The sequence below is a fragment of the Ailuropoda melanoleuca genome, chromosome 1 (assembly GCF_002007445.2).
Source record: "Ailuropoda melanoleuca isolate Jingjing chromosome 1, ASM200744v2, whole genome shotgun sequence".
NCBI classification, from domain to species: domain Eukaryota; kingdom Metazoa; phylum Chordata; class Mammalia; order Carnivora; family Ursidae; genus Ailuropoda; species Ailuropoda melanoleuca.
The window spans coordinates 80,696,264-80,714,858 of NC_048218.1; the positions used below are offsets into that span (position 1 = coordinate 80,696,264).

Sequence of the window (18,595 nt, forward strand, 5' to 3'; positions counted from 1 at the left end):
GTGGCTCAATTGGTTAAGCGTCCAACTCTTGGTTTCGGCTCAGGGCATGATCTTAGGGTCATGAGATCAAGCCTCACATTGGGCTCTATGATGGGTGTGGAGCCTGCTTGAGAGTCTCGCTCTGTCCCTCCCCCATCTCCCAGCTCTCTCTCAAAAAAATGAAAAACAAATAAATAGATAAATAAAAATCTTTAAAAATCAGTTATAGGAAAAAACTAGAAGAAACACAAAAACATGGAAGCTAAATAACATGTTTCTAAACAACCAATGGGTCAATGAAGAAATCAAAGTAAGAACGAAAGAATACTTGCAGACAAATGAAAATGGAAACACTACAGTTCAGAATCTTTGCGACACAGCTAAAGCTCTTTTAAGAGGGAAGTTTATAGTGATAGAGACATACCTCAAGAAAGAAGAAAAATCTCAAATAAACTATTTAACCTCACATATAAAGGAACTAGAGGGCACCTGGGTGGCTTAGTCAGTTAAGCAACTCTTGGTTTCAGCTCAGGTCATGATCTTAGGGTCGTGAGATTGAGCCCTGCATGGGGCTTCATGCTCAACAGAGTCTGCTTGTCCCTCTCCCTCCCCCTCTGCTTCTGCCCCCACTTGTGTGTGCATGTGCTCTCTCTCTAAATGAATAAATAAAATCTTTAAAAAAAGGAACTAGAAAAATAAAACAAAACCTAAAGTTAGTAGAAGGAAGGAGGTAGTAAGATCAGAGTGGAAATAAGTAAAATATAGACTAAAAAATAGAAAGGATCAATGAAACTAAGAGTTGGCTCTTTGAAAATTAAACAAAACTGATAAACCTTTAACTAGGCTCATCAAGAGAAAGAGAGGACTCCAATAAAAGCAGAAATGAAAGAGAAGTTACAACTGACACTAGAGAAATACAAAGGATTATAAGAGATTACTACAAAAAATTATATGCCAACAAATTGGACAACCTAGCAGAAATGGATAAATTCCTAGAAACATACCATCTTCTAAGACTGAATCAGAAAGAAATAGAAAATCTGAACAGACCAATTACTAGTAACAAAATTAAATCAGTAATTAAAAAACAAAAACAACTCCCAACAAACAAAAGTCCAGGTCCAAATGGCTTTACAGGTGAATTCTACCAAACATTTAAAAAAGAGTTAAACCTCTTTTCTCAAACTATTCCAAAAAATAGAAGAGGAAGGAATGCTTCCAAATTCATGCTATGAGGCCAGCATTACCCTGATACCAAAACTAAAGATACTATTAAAGGGGTGCCTGGGTGGCACAGCGGTTAAGCGTCTGCCTTCGGCTCAGGGCGTGATCCCAGCGTTATGGGATCGAGCCCCACATCAGGCTCCTTTGCTATGAGCCTGCTTCTTCCTCTCCCACTCCCCCTGCTTGTGTTCCCTCTCTCGCTGTCTGTCTCTATCTCTGTCGAATAAATAAATAAAATCTTTAAAAAAAAAGATACTATTAAAAAAAATTACAAACCAATATTAGGGGATGTTCATCAGGGGATGAACATAGATGCAAAAATCCTCAACAAAATATTAGTAAACTGAATTCAAAAATACATTAAAAGGGTCATTCACCACAATCAGGGGATTTATTCCAGTGATACAAAGATGGTTTAATATATGCAAATCAATGTGATACATCATATTAACAAAATGAAGGATAAACATCATACATTCATCTCAATAGATGCAGAAAAAGCATTTGACAATATTCAACATCCATTTACTATAAAAATCTCTCACCAAAGTAGATTTAGAAGAAACATACTTCAACGTAATAAAGTCCATATATGAAAAACCCACAGTTAACCTCATACTGAACAGTGAAAAACTGAGATCTTTTCCTCTAAGATCAGGAAAAGACAAGGATGTCCACTCTCATCACTTTTAACCAAAATAATACTGGAGGTCCTAGCCATCAGGCAAGAAAAAGAAATAAAAGGCATTCAATTTGGCAAGCAAGAAGTAAAATTTTCACTACTTGCAGATGACATGATACTATATAGGAACTCTAAAGACTCCACCCCCCCCCAAAAAAAACCTATTAGAACTAATAAATGAATTCAGTAAAGTTGCAGGATACAAAATCAACATACAGAAATCTGTTGTGTTTCTATACACTACTAATAAAATAGCAGAAAGAGCAATTAAGAACACAATCCCATTTACAATTGCATCAAAAAGATTACAATATCTAAGAATAAATTTAACCAGAGATGGAAGACCTATACTTTGAAACCTATAAGACATTGATGAAAGAAATCAGATGACACAAATAAATGGAAAAATATATGGAGCTCATGGATCGGAAGAAAAAATATTGTTAAAATGTCCATACTACCCAAAGGAATCTATAGATTTAATGCATTCCCTATCAAAATACCAATAGCATTTTTCACAGAACTAGAACAAATAATCCTAAAATTTGTATGGAACCACAAAAGCCAAAGCAATATTGAGAAAGAAGAACAAAGCTGGAGCTATCACAATCCCAGATTTCAAGATTTAATACAAAGCTATAGTAGTCAAAACAGTATGGTATTGGCACAAAATAGATACAGATCAATGGAATACAATTGACAGCCCAGAAATAAACCCATGCTTATATGGTTAGTTAATCTATAACAAAGGAGGCAAGAACACATAATGGGGAAAAGACAGTATCTTCCATAAATGTTGGGAAAACTGGACAGCTATATGCAAAAGAATGAAACTGAACCACTTTCTTTTTTTTATTATTATTATTATATTATGTTAATCACCATACAGTACATCCCCAGATTCCGATGTAAAGTTCGATGCTTCATTAGTTGCGTATAACACCCAGTGCACCATGCAATACGTGCCCTCCTTACTACCCATCACCAGTCTATCCCATTCCCCCACCCCCTCCCCTCTGAAGTCTTCAGTTTGCTTCTCATAGTCCATAGTTTCTCATGTTTCATTCCCCCTTCTGATTACCCCCCCTTTCTTTATCCCACTTTCTTATACCATACACAATAATAAATTCAAAGTGGATTAAAGACCTAAATGTAAGACCCCAGACCACAAAATTCCTAAAAGAAAACATAGGCAATAATCTCTTGGAAATCAGCCTTAGCAATATTTTTCTAGGTTAGTCTTCCCAGGCAAAGGCAGTAAGAGCAAAAATATAAACTATTGGGACTACATAAAACTAAAAAGCTTCTACATAGCAAAGGAAGCCATCAGCAAACCAAAAAAGGCAACCTACTGAATGGGAGAAAACATTTGCAAATGATATATCCAATAAGGCATATATAAAGAAGTCATACAACTCAATGCCAAAAAGTCCAATCTAATTAAAAAATGAGAGGACCCAAATAGACATTTTTCCAAAGAAGACATCAGGGAAATATAAGTCAATACCTCAATGAGATACCACCTCACACCAGTCAGAATGGCTAGTATCAAAAAGACAAGAGATAACAAATGTTGCTGAGAACAGGGAGAAAAGGGAACCCTCAAGCATAGCAGGGATATTAGTTGATGCAGCCATTATGGAAAACATTATGGAGATTCCTCAAAAAACTAAAAATAAGAGTGCCATACTATCTAGTAGTTCCATTTCTGGTTATTTACCCAAAAGAAATGAAAACACTAATTCAAAAAGATATATGCACCCTTATGTTTAATGTAGCATTATTTACAATAGCCAAGATATGAAAGCAACCTAAGTGTCCATAGATAGATGAGTGAATAAAGAAGAAGTGGTATATATACACAATGGAATATTACTTGGCCATAAAAAAGAATGAAGTCTGGCCATTTGCAACAACATGGGATGGACCTAGAGGGTATTATGCTGAGTGAAATAAGTCAAAGAAAGACAAGTATTTTATGTCACTTACATGTGGAATCTAAAAAACCAACCAACCAAGCAACAATAACAAAAAAGAAATAACTGATAAATATAGAGAACATAAACTAGTGGTTGCCAGAGTGTGTTGGGTGGGGAATAGGGAAAATAGGTGAAGGGGATTAAGAGGTACATACTTCCAGTTAGAAAATAAATAAGTCACTGGAATGAAAAGTACAAAAAAAAAAAAAAAAGCAGAAACAGACCTAACATGTAGATAAAAAGAAAAGCCCTACTGAACTCAAAGACAGGCCCAGAAGCATTGTCCAGCACCTTCCTTTTACAGACTGGCAAGCAGAGCATCAGTTTCACACAACTTTCCAGCAGCAGACCAGAGCAGAGCCTTGGGCTGGTCCTTGAGAGAAGAGACTTCCTGGACAGAACATAGACTCAGAAGCATCAGGCAATGGGGGAGGGAGGTTTCAGGATCAGGAATATCAGGACCGTATGTCTGTCTAGCATTTTACAAAGCTCTTACACATAACCGATTATCATCCCAGTTCATTCCTGTACCATCATTAACCCTTGGGATTGCTGAGCATAATAACCTTGTACGCTCTGGGCAAGGCATCCACACTCTCACAGAGTTACTCTATTACAGCATCTAACAGGCTATATTATAATTTTATGATGTGTTTAAGTTTTTCTCCCCACTAGACCATGAATTCCTCTAGAGCATGAAGGTTGTCTTAGTAGTTTTAGCTTCCCTTGGGCCTCATATTATACAAGGGCCTGGCACTCATAGGTGCTCAGTAAATGTTTAGTGAATAAACAAATAAAAGAACTCATTGAATAATCACGTCAGACTGGCAGACTACTCTGCAAGCAGAGTCAGGGGTGATGCAGTTTAGCTCAGGACACATCTCATTCATCTCAGTCCTCCAGCACCTAGCAAGTGTTTATTTGTTGAGCTAGTCTAACCCAAAAGAGTTACTATTAATTGTTGGCATTTTAGGACAGAAAAGAGGGAAGGAGGGAGCTATAGTGAGCCAATGAAACAGCTTATGAGAGGATGAAAGGGGATTCCTCCTCCTCACCTCTCCCACTTTAAGACTTGTAGCCAGGGACGCCTGGCTGGCTCAGTTGGTAAACATGCAACTTTGACCTCAGGGTTGTGAGTTCAAGCCCCACGTTGGTTGTATAGATTACTTAAGAATAAAATCTTAAGAAAAGAAAAAAGACTTGCAGCCAGTTAGAAGTTAACTCTATAATCCAGCAAGTGTTGTCCATTGAGCATTCCATTGTTGAATGTCATGCACAGAGCGGGGCCAAGTCTTAGACTAAAGAGAAGGAGGAGGATAAAGCAGGTCCTTGAGACTTTAGGAGAACCTGGGTGAGCCAGCACCACTCCAGCTGGTATAGGGAGGAATGCATGTGCCATTCTTTCCTATGGTTCAATGTTCATGTATATTTCTCTAAAGCAAAGGCATTGGAGTGGAACTTGTACCCTGGATTGAAAATATGGAAAGAGCTACCAGCCATAAGGAAGAGCCAGTCCCCAGCATACATGGGATTAAAGGTAGGATCCAGTGGGAGAGTGGGGCAGCAATGGATGATAACCAGCCGTTTAGAAGCTGAGGAAGGTATTGCCTGAGTCTCAGCCCTTCCTTAATTATGTGAGTGAGAAGAAAGATATAATATCAGTTTTATGCTATTCATATGTGTATCTAATTAGGCTCCAATTAAAATGAAGGGCAAATGTTTCACATTGAAAGTGACTCCCTCTTTGGAAAAGCTGTCATCTTAAGGAAATGGTTGTAGGGACAAGAGTATTGCCCTAATGGCTCTGCTTGGGAATAAAGACACTGGCTCATGGCAACTTTATTTCTTGCCCTATCCAAGATTTATAGATTTCACTTCTTCTCCACACTTTCCATGGAAAGGTTAGGAGCACTTGATCTAGGTGCTTCCCCATGAGACTTCATCCCTGACTTCTTTGCAGGTCAGTTTTCTGTATGGGATCACAAAGAAAAACAAGTGCGGAAGCGTTTTATACTTTATATTTTAATGACATACTAGGTTATGGTTTATGGGGCTCCAAATGTGCTGCTCTTGTCGTCATCTTGTCTTTCCCTACCTGTTTAAATTGGAGATAACCTTTTCCAAAAGACCTTCTACTTTATGCCTTTACCAGAATCCATAATCAAAGTCTTGGGAATTTAGCATTTGAGATTTTGGTTCTAGATTATTATATAATTAATTTGATGGGATATAAGGTATGTATTCAGACCCATGATTTATTTAGAAAAGACCTCTGGAAGGAATTTTAGTTCAAAACACATTTATAGAGTGTCTGCAAAGTACAAAAGTCATTGAAGAAATATACACAGGTCCCACACCCCCACTCAGGGGCAAAGCTAACTAATGTTATGTTTCTTGGTCAGATTTCTAGACCCTTGGATGCTAATGAGCATGAAATGGCAAAGTAACAGGAAGATGGTCACATAATAAGAAATTGGATGTGCAGTCTTGGTCAACAAATATTAATGGCAATGCCAATTAATAAAGCAGTGATTGTCAGGGCACCTGGGTGGCTCAGTTGATTAAGTTTCTGACTCTTGATTTTGGCTCAGGTCATGATCTCAAGGTTATGAGATCCAGCCCTGCATTGGGCTCCATGCTGGGCGTGGAGTCTGCTTGGGATTCTCTTTCTCCCTCTGCCCCTCCCCTCCCTAAAATAAATAAATAAAAATAAAGCAGTGATTTTCAATTAGGGTATATATGTGTGTCCTAAAATTTTGTGTTTGGAAAATACAGACCAGGAAAAGTAAGGCTTGAGAAAAATCTTGGCTGGTGAAAGTTCATAGAATATAATATAGTCTCTAAATTTGCTTTGCATGATAAGGCCTATCCCTCTATGGGATATAGCAGAATCTCTGGGAGGTGTGAAATTGTTACGTTTTGTTTTCCATGGGTATTTTGTAATGGCTTGTAAAAAAAAAAAACTTTTTAAAGAAAAGATAAAATCAGATTTTTATGTCCTAATTAATTGGTTTTATCCCCCAATACTGTCTCTACTCAAGTCACATCCTGACATCCTTTTCTATTTTGAAAAGCTCAGAATGAAGGAAGACCCCTGGTATTGGACTCTCCTTTCAGCTAGAGCCCTACAGATGAGAAAATGTGTGTTGAGAATTCTATTCCAGGTTATTTATTTAACAGGCAACTCTTCAGATTTTCAAGGACTGTTAGAAAATTGAGCCTATCAACCTTATCTGGTCCTAAAGTATATTTTGTTCTTGAAGACTTTAACTCCTTTTTTCATATGCCAAGAATCTTTTAAAGAGATTTGTTTGAAGACATTGGCATACGTTGGCCAACACAGTGGCATAATCTATAGATTTACAGACACAAGCCATTTGATAGAGTTATAACTCCTTCATCCAAAGCATAAGGATGTAGATTGTCCAGGTGCCTTTCTATTTTTCCTTCTGTCTATCCTGCTAATTCAAAGTGATCAGACTCAAAGGTGTGAGATGAGCAGAAGAATGGATAACATTCAGTTAAGTGTGTCTTAGTCTGGACTTGGCTGTAGACTGTTTATGTGCGTCTGTGTGTTATCTGGTACGTGCATGCACACACATCAGTGCTAGAACGCAGGCTGGTTTCAGAAGTCAGAAAGATACAAGGGAATGACCATGTGTCCATGTGAACTTGGATGACTTTTTCACGAGTTCGTTTCACAAAAAGTGGTCAGCTCTTCAGAAGATTGGCTGACACCTCAAAACAAAACAAAACAAAGCAAAAAAAGAAGCAAACCTGAAGAGTTACTTTGTGAAAAGTAGTATACAGTACACTGACAACACCAAGTGCTGGTGATAATATGAAGCAACAGGGGCTCTCATTCGCTGCCGGAGGCCGTGCAGAATGGTATATTTTGACAGCTTCTTACAAAAGCTAAAAATAGTTTTGCCATACAGACCAGAGATCATATTCTTTGGTATTTACCCAAATGAGTTGCAAACTATGATACATCCATACAATGGGATATTATTTAGGAATAAAAAGAAATGAGCCATCAAGCCACAAAAAGACACAAGGAAACCGAAGTGCCAAATTGCTAAGCAAAAGAATCCCTTCTGAAAATACATACTGCATGATTCCAACTATTCGACACTCTGGAGAAGACAAAACTATAGAGAGAGTAAAAAGATCAGTGGTTACCAGGGATATGGGGGAGAGGAGATGAGCGGGCTGCACAGAAGGGATTTTTAGGGTGATGAAACTATTCCGTATGATATAATGGGGGATCCATGACATTGTGCATTTGTCAAAACCCACAGAACTGTCCCACACAAAGAGTAAACCCTGCTGTAAACGATGGACTTTAGTTAATGGCAACCCATCAGTACTGGTTCACTAACTGTAATGAACGTACCACACTAATGCAAGATGTTAATAATAGGAGATACTGTATGGGGAGCCAGTGGAGAGGGGGAGAGGGATTATATGGGAACTCTCTGTATTTTCTGTTCAATTTTTCTGTAAACCTAAAACTGTCTTAAAAATAAAATCTATTCATTTTTTTAAATTAAAAAAATCACATACAGTAGTGTCATAGGGGCTGTAGATACCTCACCCACATCCTTTTTATCAGGTACATGCACCCACTGCCTAGCTGCTGTGAGGTCAGCCACTAGCAGCTCTCAATTGTGCCCTTTGGAGGATTGCCCTCAGCTGACCCGAGCTGTGTAGCCAGGAAATGCCTGAGAAGTTATGGCCTCCCTCAAGGGCAGCTTATGGCCAGCCAGCCATTGGCTGACTGATTCAGGGTACAAAAGCCAGCCCTTCTGCCTCAAATGGGACACCTGTGGTGCCATCTATGGTCCAGGGTTTCCCAGGAGATCAGGCTGGAGCTAGACTTGAAAGGAGCCCACTTCTTCCCTGCCCTGTCTTCTGTCCTCAGTGCTTTTACAGGTTTCTTCTGAAAGCCCTTTCTCCATCACTCGCTTGTGCAACCTGCTCCTGGGAAACCTGACCTAAGACAGTACTGGGAAATGTCCTAGAAAGGGTGGGATTCTGGCATTATTAGGTCACTTGCTGGCCAGGGGGCAATGAGGACTCGTTGCTGCTGGTTAGGTGGAGTGTGGAAAGCCCTGGGCCCTGGTCTGTGGTAGCAGTTCAGTTGCTAAGATCTTCACCTGTGATGACACATGGAGTCAGGTACAGGGGGACAGGGATGTCCCAGTTGGTGCGATGTCTCTAGCATTTGAGAAGTCTGGGGAAAATATTAAGTATCAGGACCACAGAATTGGGAGGTTATTGCTAAGCACCATGGATGCGCTGAAGAGAGTGAAGAAAGTGACGGCCTCAGATCAACCACCAATTTAAAGCCCCGTGTGAGAATCAGAGGGCCTCCTTCCAGAGTTCAGCCCCTCATCTTCTACAGCACGGCAGTATGTGAGAGAAGGATGAATTCTCAGCCTAGGCAAACCTGCTGCCTGATCATTTGAGACTCCTAGTGCTTGTAGAAGAGCAGGGAGGACATGCCCTGATAGGGAAGATGCGGGACTGTAAAGCCTGAGATGAGGACATCTGGGTCTAGGCCCTTAATCCCCCTGGGCTGGCATAAGTGGCCCATCCCCCCTTATTGGGAGAGAGACCCTTCTCCCCCAGAGATTATGCAGAAGCCTCAAATGAGACATATAGGACAATGGTTGCCCTTCTCAAGATCCCCTTCCTTCCAGAATAATAATTAGCACCTAAGTATAACAATGATCTGACTGGGGAAGAGGCACAGAGACCTATAGACTTAAGCTCAAAATGTGAGGATCTCTACCGTGTTCATGCCCATCAGAGAACAGAGGGCTCATAGAGACGCTTTCACAGCCGAGTGGGAGGCTATGCATGGGCCCAGCAGCATGGGCTTCCTCTCGTCAAGACCGACATAGCTACCGCCACTGCTGACTGTCCGATTGGCCAGCACAGATGGATGCGGAGCTCCCAGTTGGATACTATCCCTTGAGGAGAACGGTCGATGTCATCAGACCCCTTCCAGGCTGGGAAGTCCAGTAATTCACTCTGAGCAGGATTGGCATGTGTGCCTTTCCTGCTCACAGTGCCTCCATCAGCGTCATTGTTCGAGGACTCATGCAGCGTCTGATCAACTGTACAACATTGCTTTAATGGAGACTCAGCCGTAGGCATATGGCCACAGGACTGACCTACAGTCCGACCACACACCACCCCATTTAGAAGCTGCCAGCCTGATAGAGCCATGGAACAGCCTCTTGAAAGCGAGGATGTGCAGCAGTTTAGACGTGACACTGTGGGGTTGGGGTGCTAACCTTCAGGATGCAGTATATACCTTAAGCCAATGGCCATGGTATGGTGCTGTGCCTTCAGTAAGCAGAATATATGAATCTGGGAGGCAAGAGGTTGAATGAGTTGTGACCTTACTCATTATCACGCTCTAGTGACTTGCATAGGGCATTGTCTTCCCCATCCCTGCAATGTTAGTCTCAGTGAGTCCAGAGGTCTTGGTTCCCAAGAGGGGAGTTTCCACCAGGGGACACAGTAAGAATCCTACTTAACTTGAATCTATGCCACCTGCTGCTGCAATTGGTCTTTAGGTTGTACCGTTGTTATCGTCTCCCTCCCACTCACTCGAGATACCCCTCCTTCTCACCTTCTGCTGGTGGTGTGCACAGTGGGTGTCCCAGACTCTTCTCAGGCTATTGTTCTTTCACTTGCCCATTTACAGTTACAGCCGGGTGTGGAGGTATTGGGGGATGTCCCAGGAGGTCACCTGAGCATCAAGCACGTTCCTCTCGGGTGCTGTTAGGTAACAGCCTGACCTCCTCACGATGATTAGGATCAATTGCTTCCTCCAGTGTGGCCACTGCTTTCTTTGCCTGCATGTCTGCTGGCATGAGGATGGAGTGGTCGTGGGGTTCCTCATGCTGGTTGTGGTAAGGCCTGAATGGGGGAAGGCAGTGAGGTGGGAACTCTCCTAAGAGCCTGAGCAGTTTCAAGATGAGACAGTCATGGAACAGATGAGTATGCTTTTTCTGGTGCTATTGGTTAACATAAAGGAGTTAAGCTAATAGTATTTTCCTAGCCAGATTGCACTGAAAACTTTGAATTCTGAATTTAGTTTCATCCCTGATTTTCAAAACCCTGGCCGTTGAAAGGTATGTAAAATGAGAAAAATCACTGTGCCAAAAGGTAACAGGAGAGCCTGTCTGCTAATCCTTAGCCACAGGCCTAACTGTGGGTCCCTTGTCTGGTCCCTCAGGGTCTTGGGAGTGGGGGGAGTCTGCTTTAGTATCTGTGAGCCATTTACTATAGTACGTAAAGATTGTTTGCTGATTTGGGGGGAATTTCCTTTTAGGCCTAGATTTGGTTACTTTCATTATTTTATTATTTATTATTATTCAGAATGACTTCATGTACTCTTATGATAAAGAAAATAAGGTCTGGCAAACAGTCTTCTCTTGTCTCACAAGAGACAAGTTGTGGGTTATTTTAGATATCTGACCAATTGGTTTTCAGTATTTTAAGCTTCATTTTCGGATTATAAAAAATACATATGCAGATTATGAAAAATTTAGCATGTAATGAAGCAAAGGACAAATAAAAATGCAAATCAGACATAACTGGAAATAACCACTGTAAATATTTTACCCAAACTTTTTGTCTATAGAAATGCATATTTTTTAAAAAATTAGAGCCATACTACACAAACAGGTTAGGGGTCTTTATATTTTAGTCCTCTTGAAAAATTCCTATTAAATTTCTGGTGAAATGGACAAGCTCCAACTGACCCCAACTAGATACCTCAGCTTGTCCTACCGCTGACCCCCGTGGGCCTCTTACAACTCAAAACATGTGATGGCTGCTGATGGCTGAGTTGGGAAGTGGTTTCCCAGTTCTCAAGTTTCCTGACCTCAGCTCCTAGCAGCTCTGAACATCCAAGACAACAGGCTCAGACTGCCTCAGAAGCTGGCAAAGATTTTGACAAGAGAAAACACACTTTAAAAAAAATAAATAAAAGGTGCTGTGAGAATGTGTGCAATATGAAAGTTATTAATTGAATGCTTAGGAGTGATTCCCTTCTTCTTGGCCAAAGGCAGGTTTGCAAAGGAAATGGACACTTTAGATACAGACCAGCTCTGATGTCCACATTTACACTCTGGGACACCAAACAAATGATCCTAATCCAGCCTAGTACCTGTGGAAACAACCTGGAGATCTCTCCTGTTGAGTGAACTCTGGAGAACTACTGGGAGGGATTAGGCATAAAGTGACCCCAGGTGTTAACTCCTAGAAGGCAGAGAAGGAGCTTCGTTATCCCCATAGCACAGTGGTTAAGAGCTCACAGCTCAAACCCAGCTCTGTGTTTTTGGATGAATTACGTCACTTCCTTGTGCTTAAGTTCTTGTCATCATTTATTTTATAAAATGAAGGTAATACTGTATAGTCTTACTGTGAGAATTAAATGAGATGAAGCTTTCAGACTAGTGCCTAGATGGCTGTTTACATATTATCATTAGCAGCTATTACACACATTTGTTCCTCCAGGGAAGGAAAGGAAAGGCTTACCTGTAATCTTAAGACATGTTTCCACCCCACTGACCCCAAGTGAAAATGATGTACTTTACTTTAGTTCATGTGATAGAGGTGGTCCTTAAAAAATTTTGCATAATTGGCGCGCCTGGATGGCTGCGTTGGTTAAGCGTCAGACTCACGATTTCGTCTCAGATAAGGATATCAGGGTCTTGAGATCAAGCCCTGGTTAGGGCTTCATGCTCAGTGTGGAGTCCTCTTGAGATTCTCTTCCTCTCTCTCTGTGCCCCCCTCCCCCCCCGCGCTTGCGCACGCGACCTCGTGCAGGCATTTGCTCTCTCAAAAAATAATAAATCTTTTTAAAAGTTTTGCATAATTGTAAGGAATAGAGAAAAATAGTTTGAAAGAAAAAAATAGTTTGCCCTTTTGAAATTCATGGGGTAAGGAGCGGCCTCGGAACAAGTGAGATCTACAGTGGTCCTATTATGCCATCTACTGGACAGCAAGGGAAAGGTATGATCTTACCTTCAAAGGTGGTAATTTACCCAAAACATGTTATATTGATGAGGATAAAAACTCACTAATGGGTTCACTTGTTAATAAATTTCATTCAATTTTTAAACCAAAATAAAAGACCAGAATTCTAAACAATAAGTGCTAAAACTAAATTCCCGAAACCATTTAGGATTTATGTGACGTATGCTAGAAAAATCATCCACTGAAGGAAAAGAGAATATACACCAGCCCTTACTAGCATGAATTTTCACCGCCCACCTTTGCCATTCTTCTTATCCTTCTTCACCAACATTTTTATGCTTATTCTGGTACATGGACTGGGAGTGCCCCAGACACTCAAAGTATACACTTCCCAACACACCACTAGACCTTGACTGGTACCAGAGTCATTCTGCTCATTTTCTAGGAATGCAACCACCACTAAAAATTTCGCTGTAATCAAATTGAATATTTTTCAAGGATCTATGTGTTTGGTTTTGTTTTGTGTGTGTGTGTGTGTGTGTGTGTGTCTATGCTCTGTTTCCTTTTAAAGGCATTTATTACTTTTATAATTTGTTTCCTCCTCCAGATACTTATGAGGATGAAGACAATGGCAAACGAATCTCCCCCAAAGGTGAGTAATAATAGCATACCTGGAGTACCCAAGCTGTTCTGAAATCTTCTCTTTAGTATTATTGTAATCACTATTAACAATAACAACAGGTGTTATTTATTAAATTCCTAAGATGTACCAGACATTTTACTTTATAAGCCCTTTTGCTAATCTTTATATCAAAACTACGATAGATATTATTATCCCCATTGTTATAGACAAGAAAACTAATGCTCAGAGAGGCTAAGTGGCTTACCCAGGATCACACAGCTAGCGAATGAGAGACAAAGTCAGAACCGCGCTCAGGTCTCACTAACTTCGAAGCCTCTGCTCCTACCACTGGACAATGAGCCTTTCATTTATTCACTCACGGGATCTGCCAGACCCTGAGCCCAAGATTCTGGGGTCTCCTGAGTGCTGTCACCTCTATAGGACCTAAGACTTAGTCCCTAAGACCCCTAAGAGCCCATGGCCAGTGAATCCTGGAGGAAGGGCTTCAATATGCAGATGACAAAAATGCAGCAAAACTCAGACTAGGAGCTGCGCTTTTGTCCCCTGCACTTCCAGCTTTGACTGAAGGACGTCCTCCAAGGTTTGCTGGTTCTGAGAATGCTGAGTCTCTTCCAGGAATCAGGGGGGATAGTGGGCGAATAGGATATAGTTTCTGTGGCCAAGGGCCCCGGGACTGATGGGGGAGACATAGGAGGGCTCACCCAGAGCAGCTGCAGTTTGTGTCAGAAGAAATTCTGACCTCTAATGAGGTGACTGTGGGTGAGCCCACCACCTCCACAGCCCCTCTCCTTCTCTGTCTCCCAGAGTAGGATAGGATAGGATAGAACACAATAGAGGTGCCTGGGTGGCTCCATGGGTTAAGTGTCTGCCTTCAGCTCAGGTCATGATCTCAGGGTCCTAGGATTGAGCCCCTGGTTGGGCTCCCTGCTCAGCAGGGAGTCTGCTTCTTCCTCTCCCTCTGCCCCTCCCCCTCCCTCTGCCTCTTCCCCTCCTTTTAACTCTCCCCCTCCCACTGCCCCTCCCCCTGCTTGTGCTCTCTCTCTCTCAAATAAATAAAATCTTAAAAAAAAAAAAAAGAATAGAACACAATAGAATAAAGTAGAATAGAGTAATAGAATAGAATAGCTCAGATGAGGACATCATACTGGTAAGGGGAATATTGTTCCATAAACTTGTTTTCACTTCAGAGATGTATTATGTGTGTACACTATGTTGGATGTGAAGTTGGCATCTCTCTGCGGCTGCACTCGAAGGAGTATGGAAAACTCTGGTCTAGACTAAACTGGGGGCATCCTCCACCCCCACCTGTGGTACCAGGAATGAAGGAGGCCATGTGTGCTGACAGTCCCCAGCAGGGAGGGGGCATCTGCCTATTGTCAGCGCTGGGAAGATCATTTCTCTTTCCAGGCTCAGGCAGATCCTTCCTGAAGGCAGGGAATGGCCTAGGTGACCCTGAAGTAATGGTCGACCTGTGGCCAAGTGTGTGAGAGGTCCTCTGTCCCAGCCCTGTGCCTTGGCCAAGAGTCCCCTTCCCCTCCAGCTGGGCCCGCAGGAGAGGGGAAAGCCGCCACCAAGGCCTGGTCATTATTTTACCTCAGGTGCCAGTTACCTGCGGGGTGGCTGGAACTGGCTGTCAGGGCTCTCAGTTGCAGCGTTGCCCTCCCCCCAGCCCTGCGGGCCCCAGACCCTGAGTGCTCCATCACTGCCAGAGGCCTCAGAGCTGGACCCACCCCTGGTCTCCCAGGGGGTAGCTCTGGGCTCTTTGCACCCCCAGCCCTTTGTCTGGGGCAAAAGGAGGAGCAGCCCTTCTCTTCACACAGTGGGGTGGGGAGGGGGAAATGTGGTCAAGGGCAAGGTCTCTGTTTCATCCCTTATAGCCTTTCAGCAAGATTGCCATTCCTCATCCTCACTGTCTGCTCCCCTGTGTAAGGGGGCCTGGGTTGGATGACTGCCCTACAGAGGAGCTCTGGGTGTTATTGCGGATGTCCCCGAGTTCCATCTGGAGGAAGGCAGTGAGAGGCACCTCTGTGAGCCCTCCACCCCTCACCCTACCATGTCCTGGGACTGGAAATTAAACCAGGTTTGCTGCAATCTGAGATCACTCTGTCCCGCTGCCTTACAACTCTCCAGCATCAGGCGGGTCCCTGGAGGTCTGCTCCCCGTTTTGCTGGCACAGTCCCCACTGATCTGCTCTGGGGAGAGCTCTCGGCCCCAGAACGCAGCTTGGGAGGCCTCTGGGCAGCAGGTCAGGGAGTTCCCACATGTGCACTTACTGCTCACTGATCTATAACTGTGCCACCACCCCCAACCCTAGGCTCCTCTAGGATTCCTGTGTCCAGAAAGCCCTCGCTCCCTATGCCCTGCTTATGCCCTTCAAGGCCTCACCCCAATCCCTGCCCTTGCATTGTCACCTGAACAGAAACTTGTTCCTGCACTCAGATTCCTGTGGGAATCTGCTGCTCAGCCACTCAGCCAACAGAACTCGGCCAGATGATTATTCCTCTCTCCTCTGTTTCTCATCTGTAAAATGGAGCTAAAGCTCTTTACAAGGTTATGTGAAGCTAAACTTTTGACAAACCGGCATTCCAGCAGGCACGAAGCAGGGCTCAGTGTTTGGTGAATGTTGCTGTTCTCCTCAGTGTCTAGCAGCCCCAGCACATGACAGGTGCACAGTGGGATGACTGGTCAGTTAATGAATCAATTCATTGGAGAGAGAGGCAGGATGTGCTTGTTCCTCTAATTTCCCATGGGGAGAGCAGTGACAGAGGCTACCAAGGGAATGGGAAATGGGCAGTAATCAGAGGAGAGAAAAGGGGCAAGGGGAAAAGAATGGAGAGAAGAAGGATGGAGACCAAGAAGGTTGTCAAGCACAAAAGGACGACCGTTTTCTTGCGGGACAAGGAGTAGGGCTATGAACACCATGTAGACATGTCTTCTCAGTCACGCTTACAGAATTTTGAGCTGGAAAGGGAACCTGAAAAACACAGACCTCTCCCCCCCCCCCAGGTGAGGCCATCCAGATCCTGGGAGAGTAGGAGTTAGAGATGGGGGAGAAAGGGTTCTTGGGGACAGGCACTGCCTGGGACATCTGGCCATCCCCTCTCCTGTACAGCAGGCCAAATTCTTCCCTTTCTTTCTCCAAGGCTGCTCCAGCAGGGAGTTTATCTCAATGGAAACCTTTGAGGAGCCTGAAGGTGCAGAAGAAATGGAAAAGGAAAGCAGCACTCTGAGTGTAATTTATTTTCTTCTTACCTCTTTCATTTTTCTCCCTCATTCCTATTCATCAGCTTCCCTTGCCTCTTATACTCACCCCCTTTCCTCTCTCTCCCCTCCCTCTCTTTCCTGTTTTTCCTGATTTTCACCCTAAAGGACCAGACCTAACCTAGGAAGCTGAGGTCACTGGATCTTCAAAGTGCCTCAGACCCTCCCAGTCTAGCACGCCCCCCCCCCGTCTCCTTAGCAATGCACTGGTTTCTTGTCATAAATATGGGGCTCCTGCTGGGATCCTGAGTGGCCCCGTGGGAGTAGAGTGGGCCCCAACCTACCAGCGGGAATCATCAATTGCGCCTGGGCACTCCTCGGCACTGCCAATTCTGAGGGTGCACCACTGTCCCCTCCCTTACAGCTATCCGGACTTTTCCAGTTAGACGACAGTTATGAAACGTGTTCCTCCAAACCTGTCCTGGAAACAGGAGAAAGTATCCAGGGGAGAGAAGAAGGTGGCGATGAAGACATGTGAGTGTGAAAGAGGAAAGAACAGGAAGCGAATCTGTTAGCCATCGCTCCTCTGACTCTTCTTGGAATTTCAGGACAACAAACAAAACTAAGCCAGTGTCCACTGGCTTGCTCGCCCCTGCGGGGGAGACGACTAGTTTGCGGGCAAAAGCAATGCGGGGGAGGGAAGGACGCCTGAGGACCCTCTCCCCAGAGAACAGACACCGGTTCCAGACCACCGCCGCTCCCGGCTCGGCCGAGCGACCCCAGGCGGCCTTCGTTCTGGGCACAGGCTGCGGCGGGCGCCGGGGGACGGGCCCACCCTTAAAAAGGGAGCAGCCAAGGGGCCTTGGACCCTCCGAATCTGCCACCCTGGCGGGGGGGGGGGGCGGGGAGGGAAGGGCCGACCGCCTTCCAGGAGCCTGAGGAAGGGTCCACGGCCTGCCCGCGGAGCCCACCCTCCGGGTGCGGGCCGCGGAGAACCTGGGAGGTGCTCCCTATGCGCCGGCTGGAGCTCGGGTCACTGGGCACAGACGGCCGCAAACTCCGGGGCTGCTCCCCACGCGCCTGCGCGAGCGCCGGGATTCGGAGCCGAGGCCTGCGAACCTCGGAGCTGTTCACGCGCCTGCGCGAGCGCCGGGATTCGGAGCGGAAGTCCCCGAACCTCGGAGCTGTTCACGTGCCTGCGCGAGCGCGGGGACTCGGCGCAGACACACAGCAACCGCGGAGCTGCTGTACACACGTCTGCGGAGGTTAGGGGAGCCCAGCCCTGGAGGGCTCCGCCCAAGGTTTCTCAACGTTGGCACTCTGACTTTAGGGCTGGATCGTTCTTTGTTGGGGAGGGGAGGGCTGCCGTGTGCATTGTAGGGTATTTGGCAGCGTCCCTGGCCTCTTCCCACGAGATGCCAGCAACATTCCTCTCCCACCCGCTCACCCAGATTATGACAATCGTTCTAAAAATGCCTTCAGACATTGCCAAATTTTTCCTGGGGTGGGTGTGGGGAGGTCTGTTGAGAATCTCCTATGCGAGCCTTGGAAGAGCCGAAAGTCTACAGGGGCAGCCCTGTGCTCTTCCTGAATCCCCACAGGAATGTTCCTGTGGTGTTTGTGTTACTTTGTTCCAGAATTGTATCCTTTCAGAGAGGGTTGGTTCCAAGTTAATGTCTGAGGTATTTCTTTTTAGATTTTTTAGTTTTAAAACTAGTTTCAGTTATTTTCAGTTATTTTTTATTTTTCGTTTTATTTAATTTTTAGTTAATTTCTATTTTTAGTTTTCTAGTTATTTTATAGCTTTAAAGTTACTTGTTTATAAATGGTTTGTTTTCAAGGTTATTTAGTTTTTGAGTTATTCATTTTCAGTTTATTACAGTT

At 44.0% G+C, this 18,595-nt stretch overlaps 1 protein-coding gene across 1 annotated transcript in view; it reads left to right on the top strand.

The window, feature by feature from the left end:
- MCF2L2 (MCF.2 cell line derived transforming sequence-like 2) overlaps positions 1–17,597 on the top strand; it is a 260,280-nt gene extending 242,683 nt beyond the window's left edge. Inside the window, exons 26-28 of the mRNA XM_034662062.1 lie at positions 5,304–5,401; positions 13,475–13,519; positions 17,136–17,597. Coding sequence (XP_034517953.1) covers positions 5,304–5,401; positions 13,475–13,519; positions 17,136–17,249 — 257 coding nt within the window. The 3' untranslated portion in view covers positions 17,250–17,597. The remainder of the gene's footprint in view (positions 1–5,303; positions 5,402–13,474; positions 13,520–17,135) is intronic.
- The last annotated feature ends 998 nt before the right edge of the window (positions 17,598–18,595 follow it).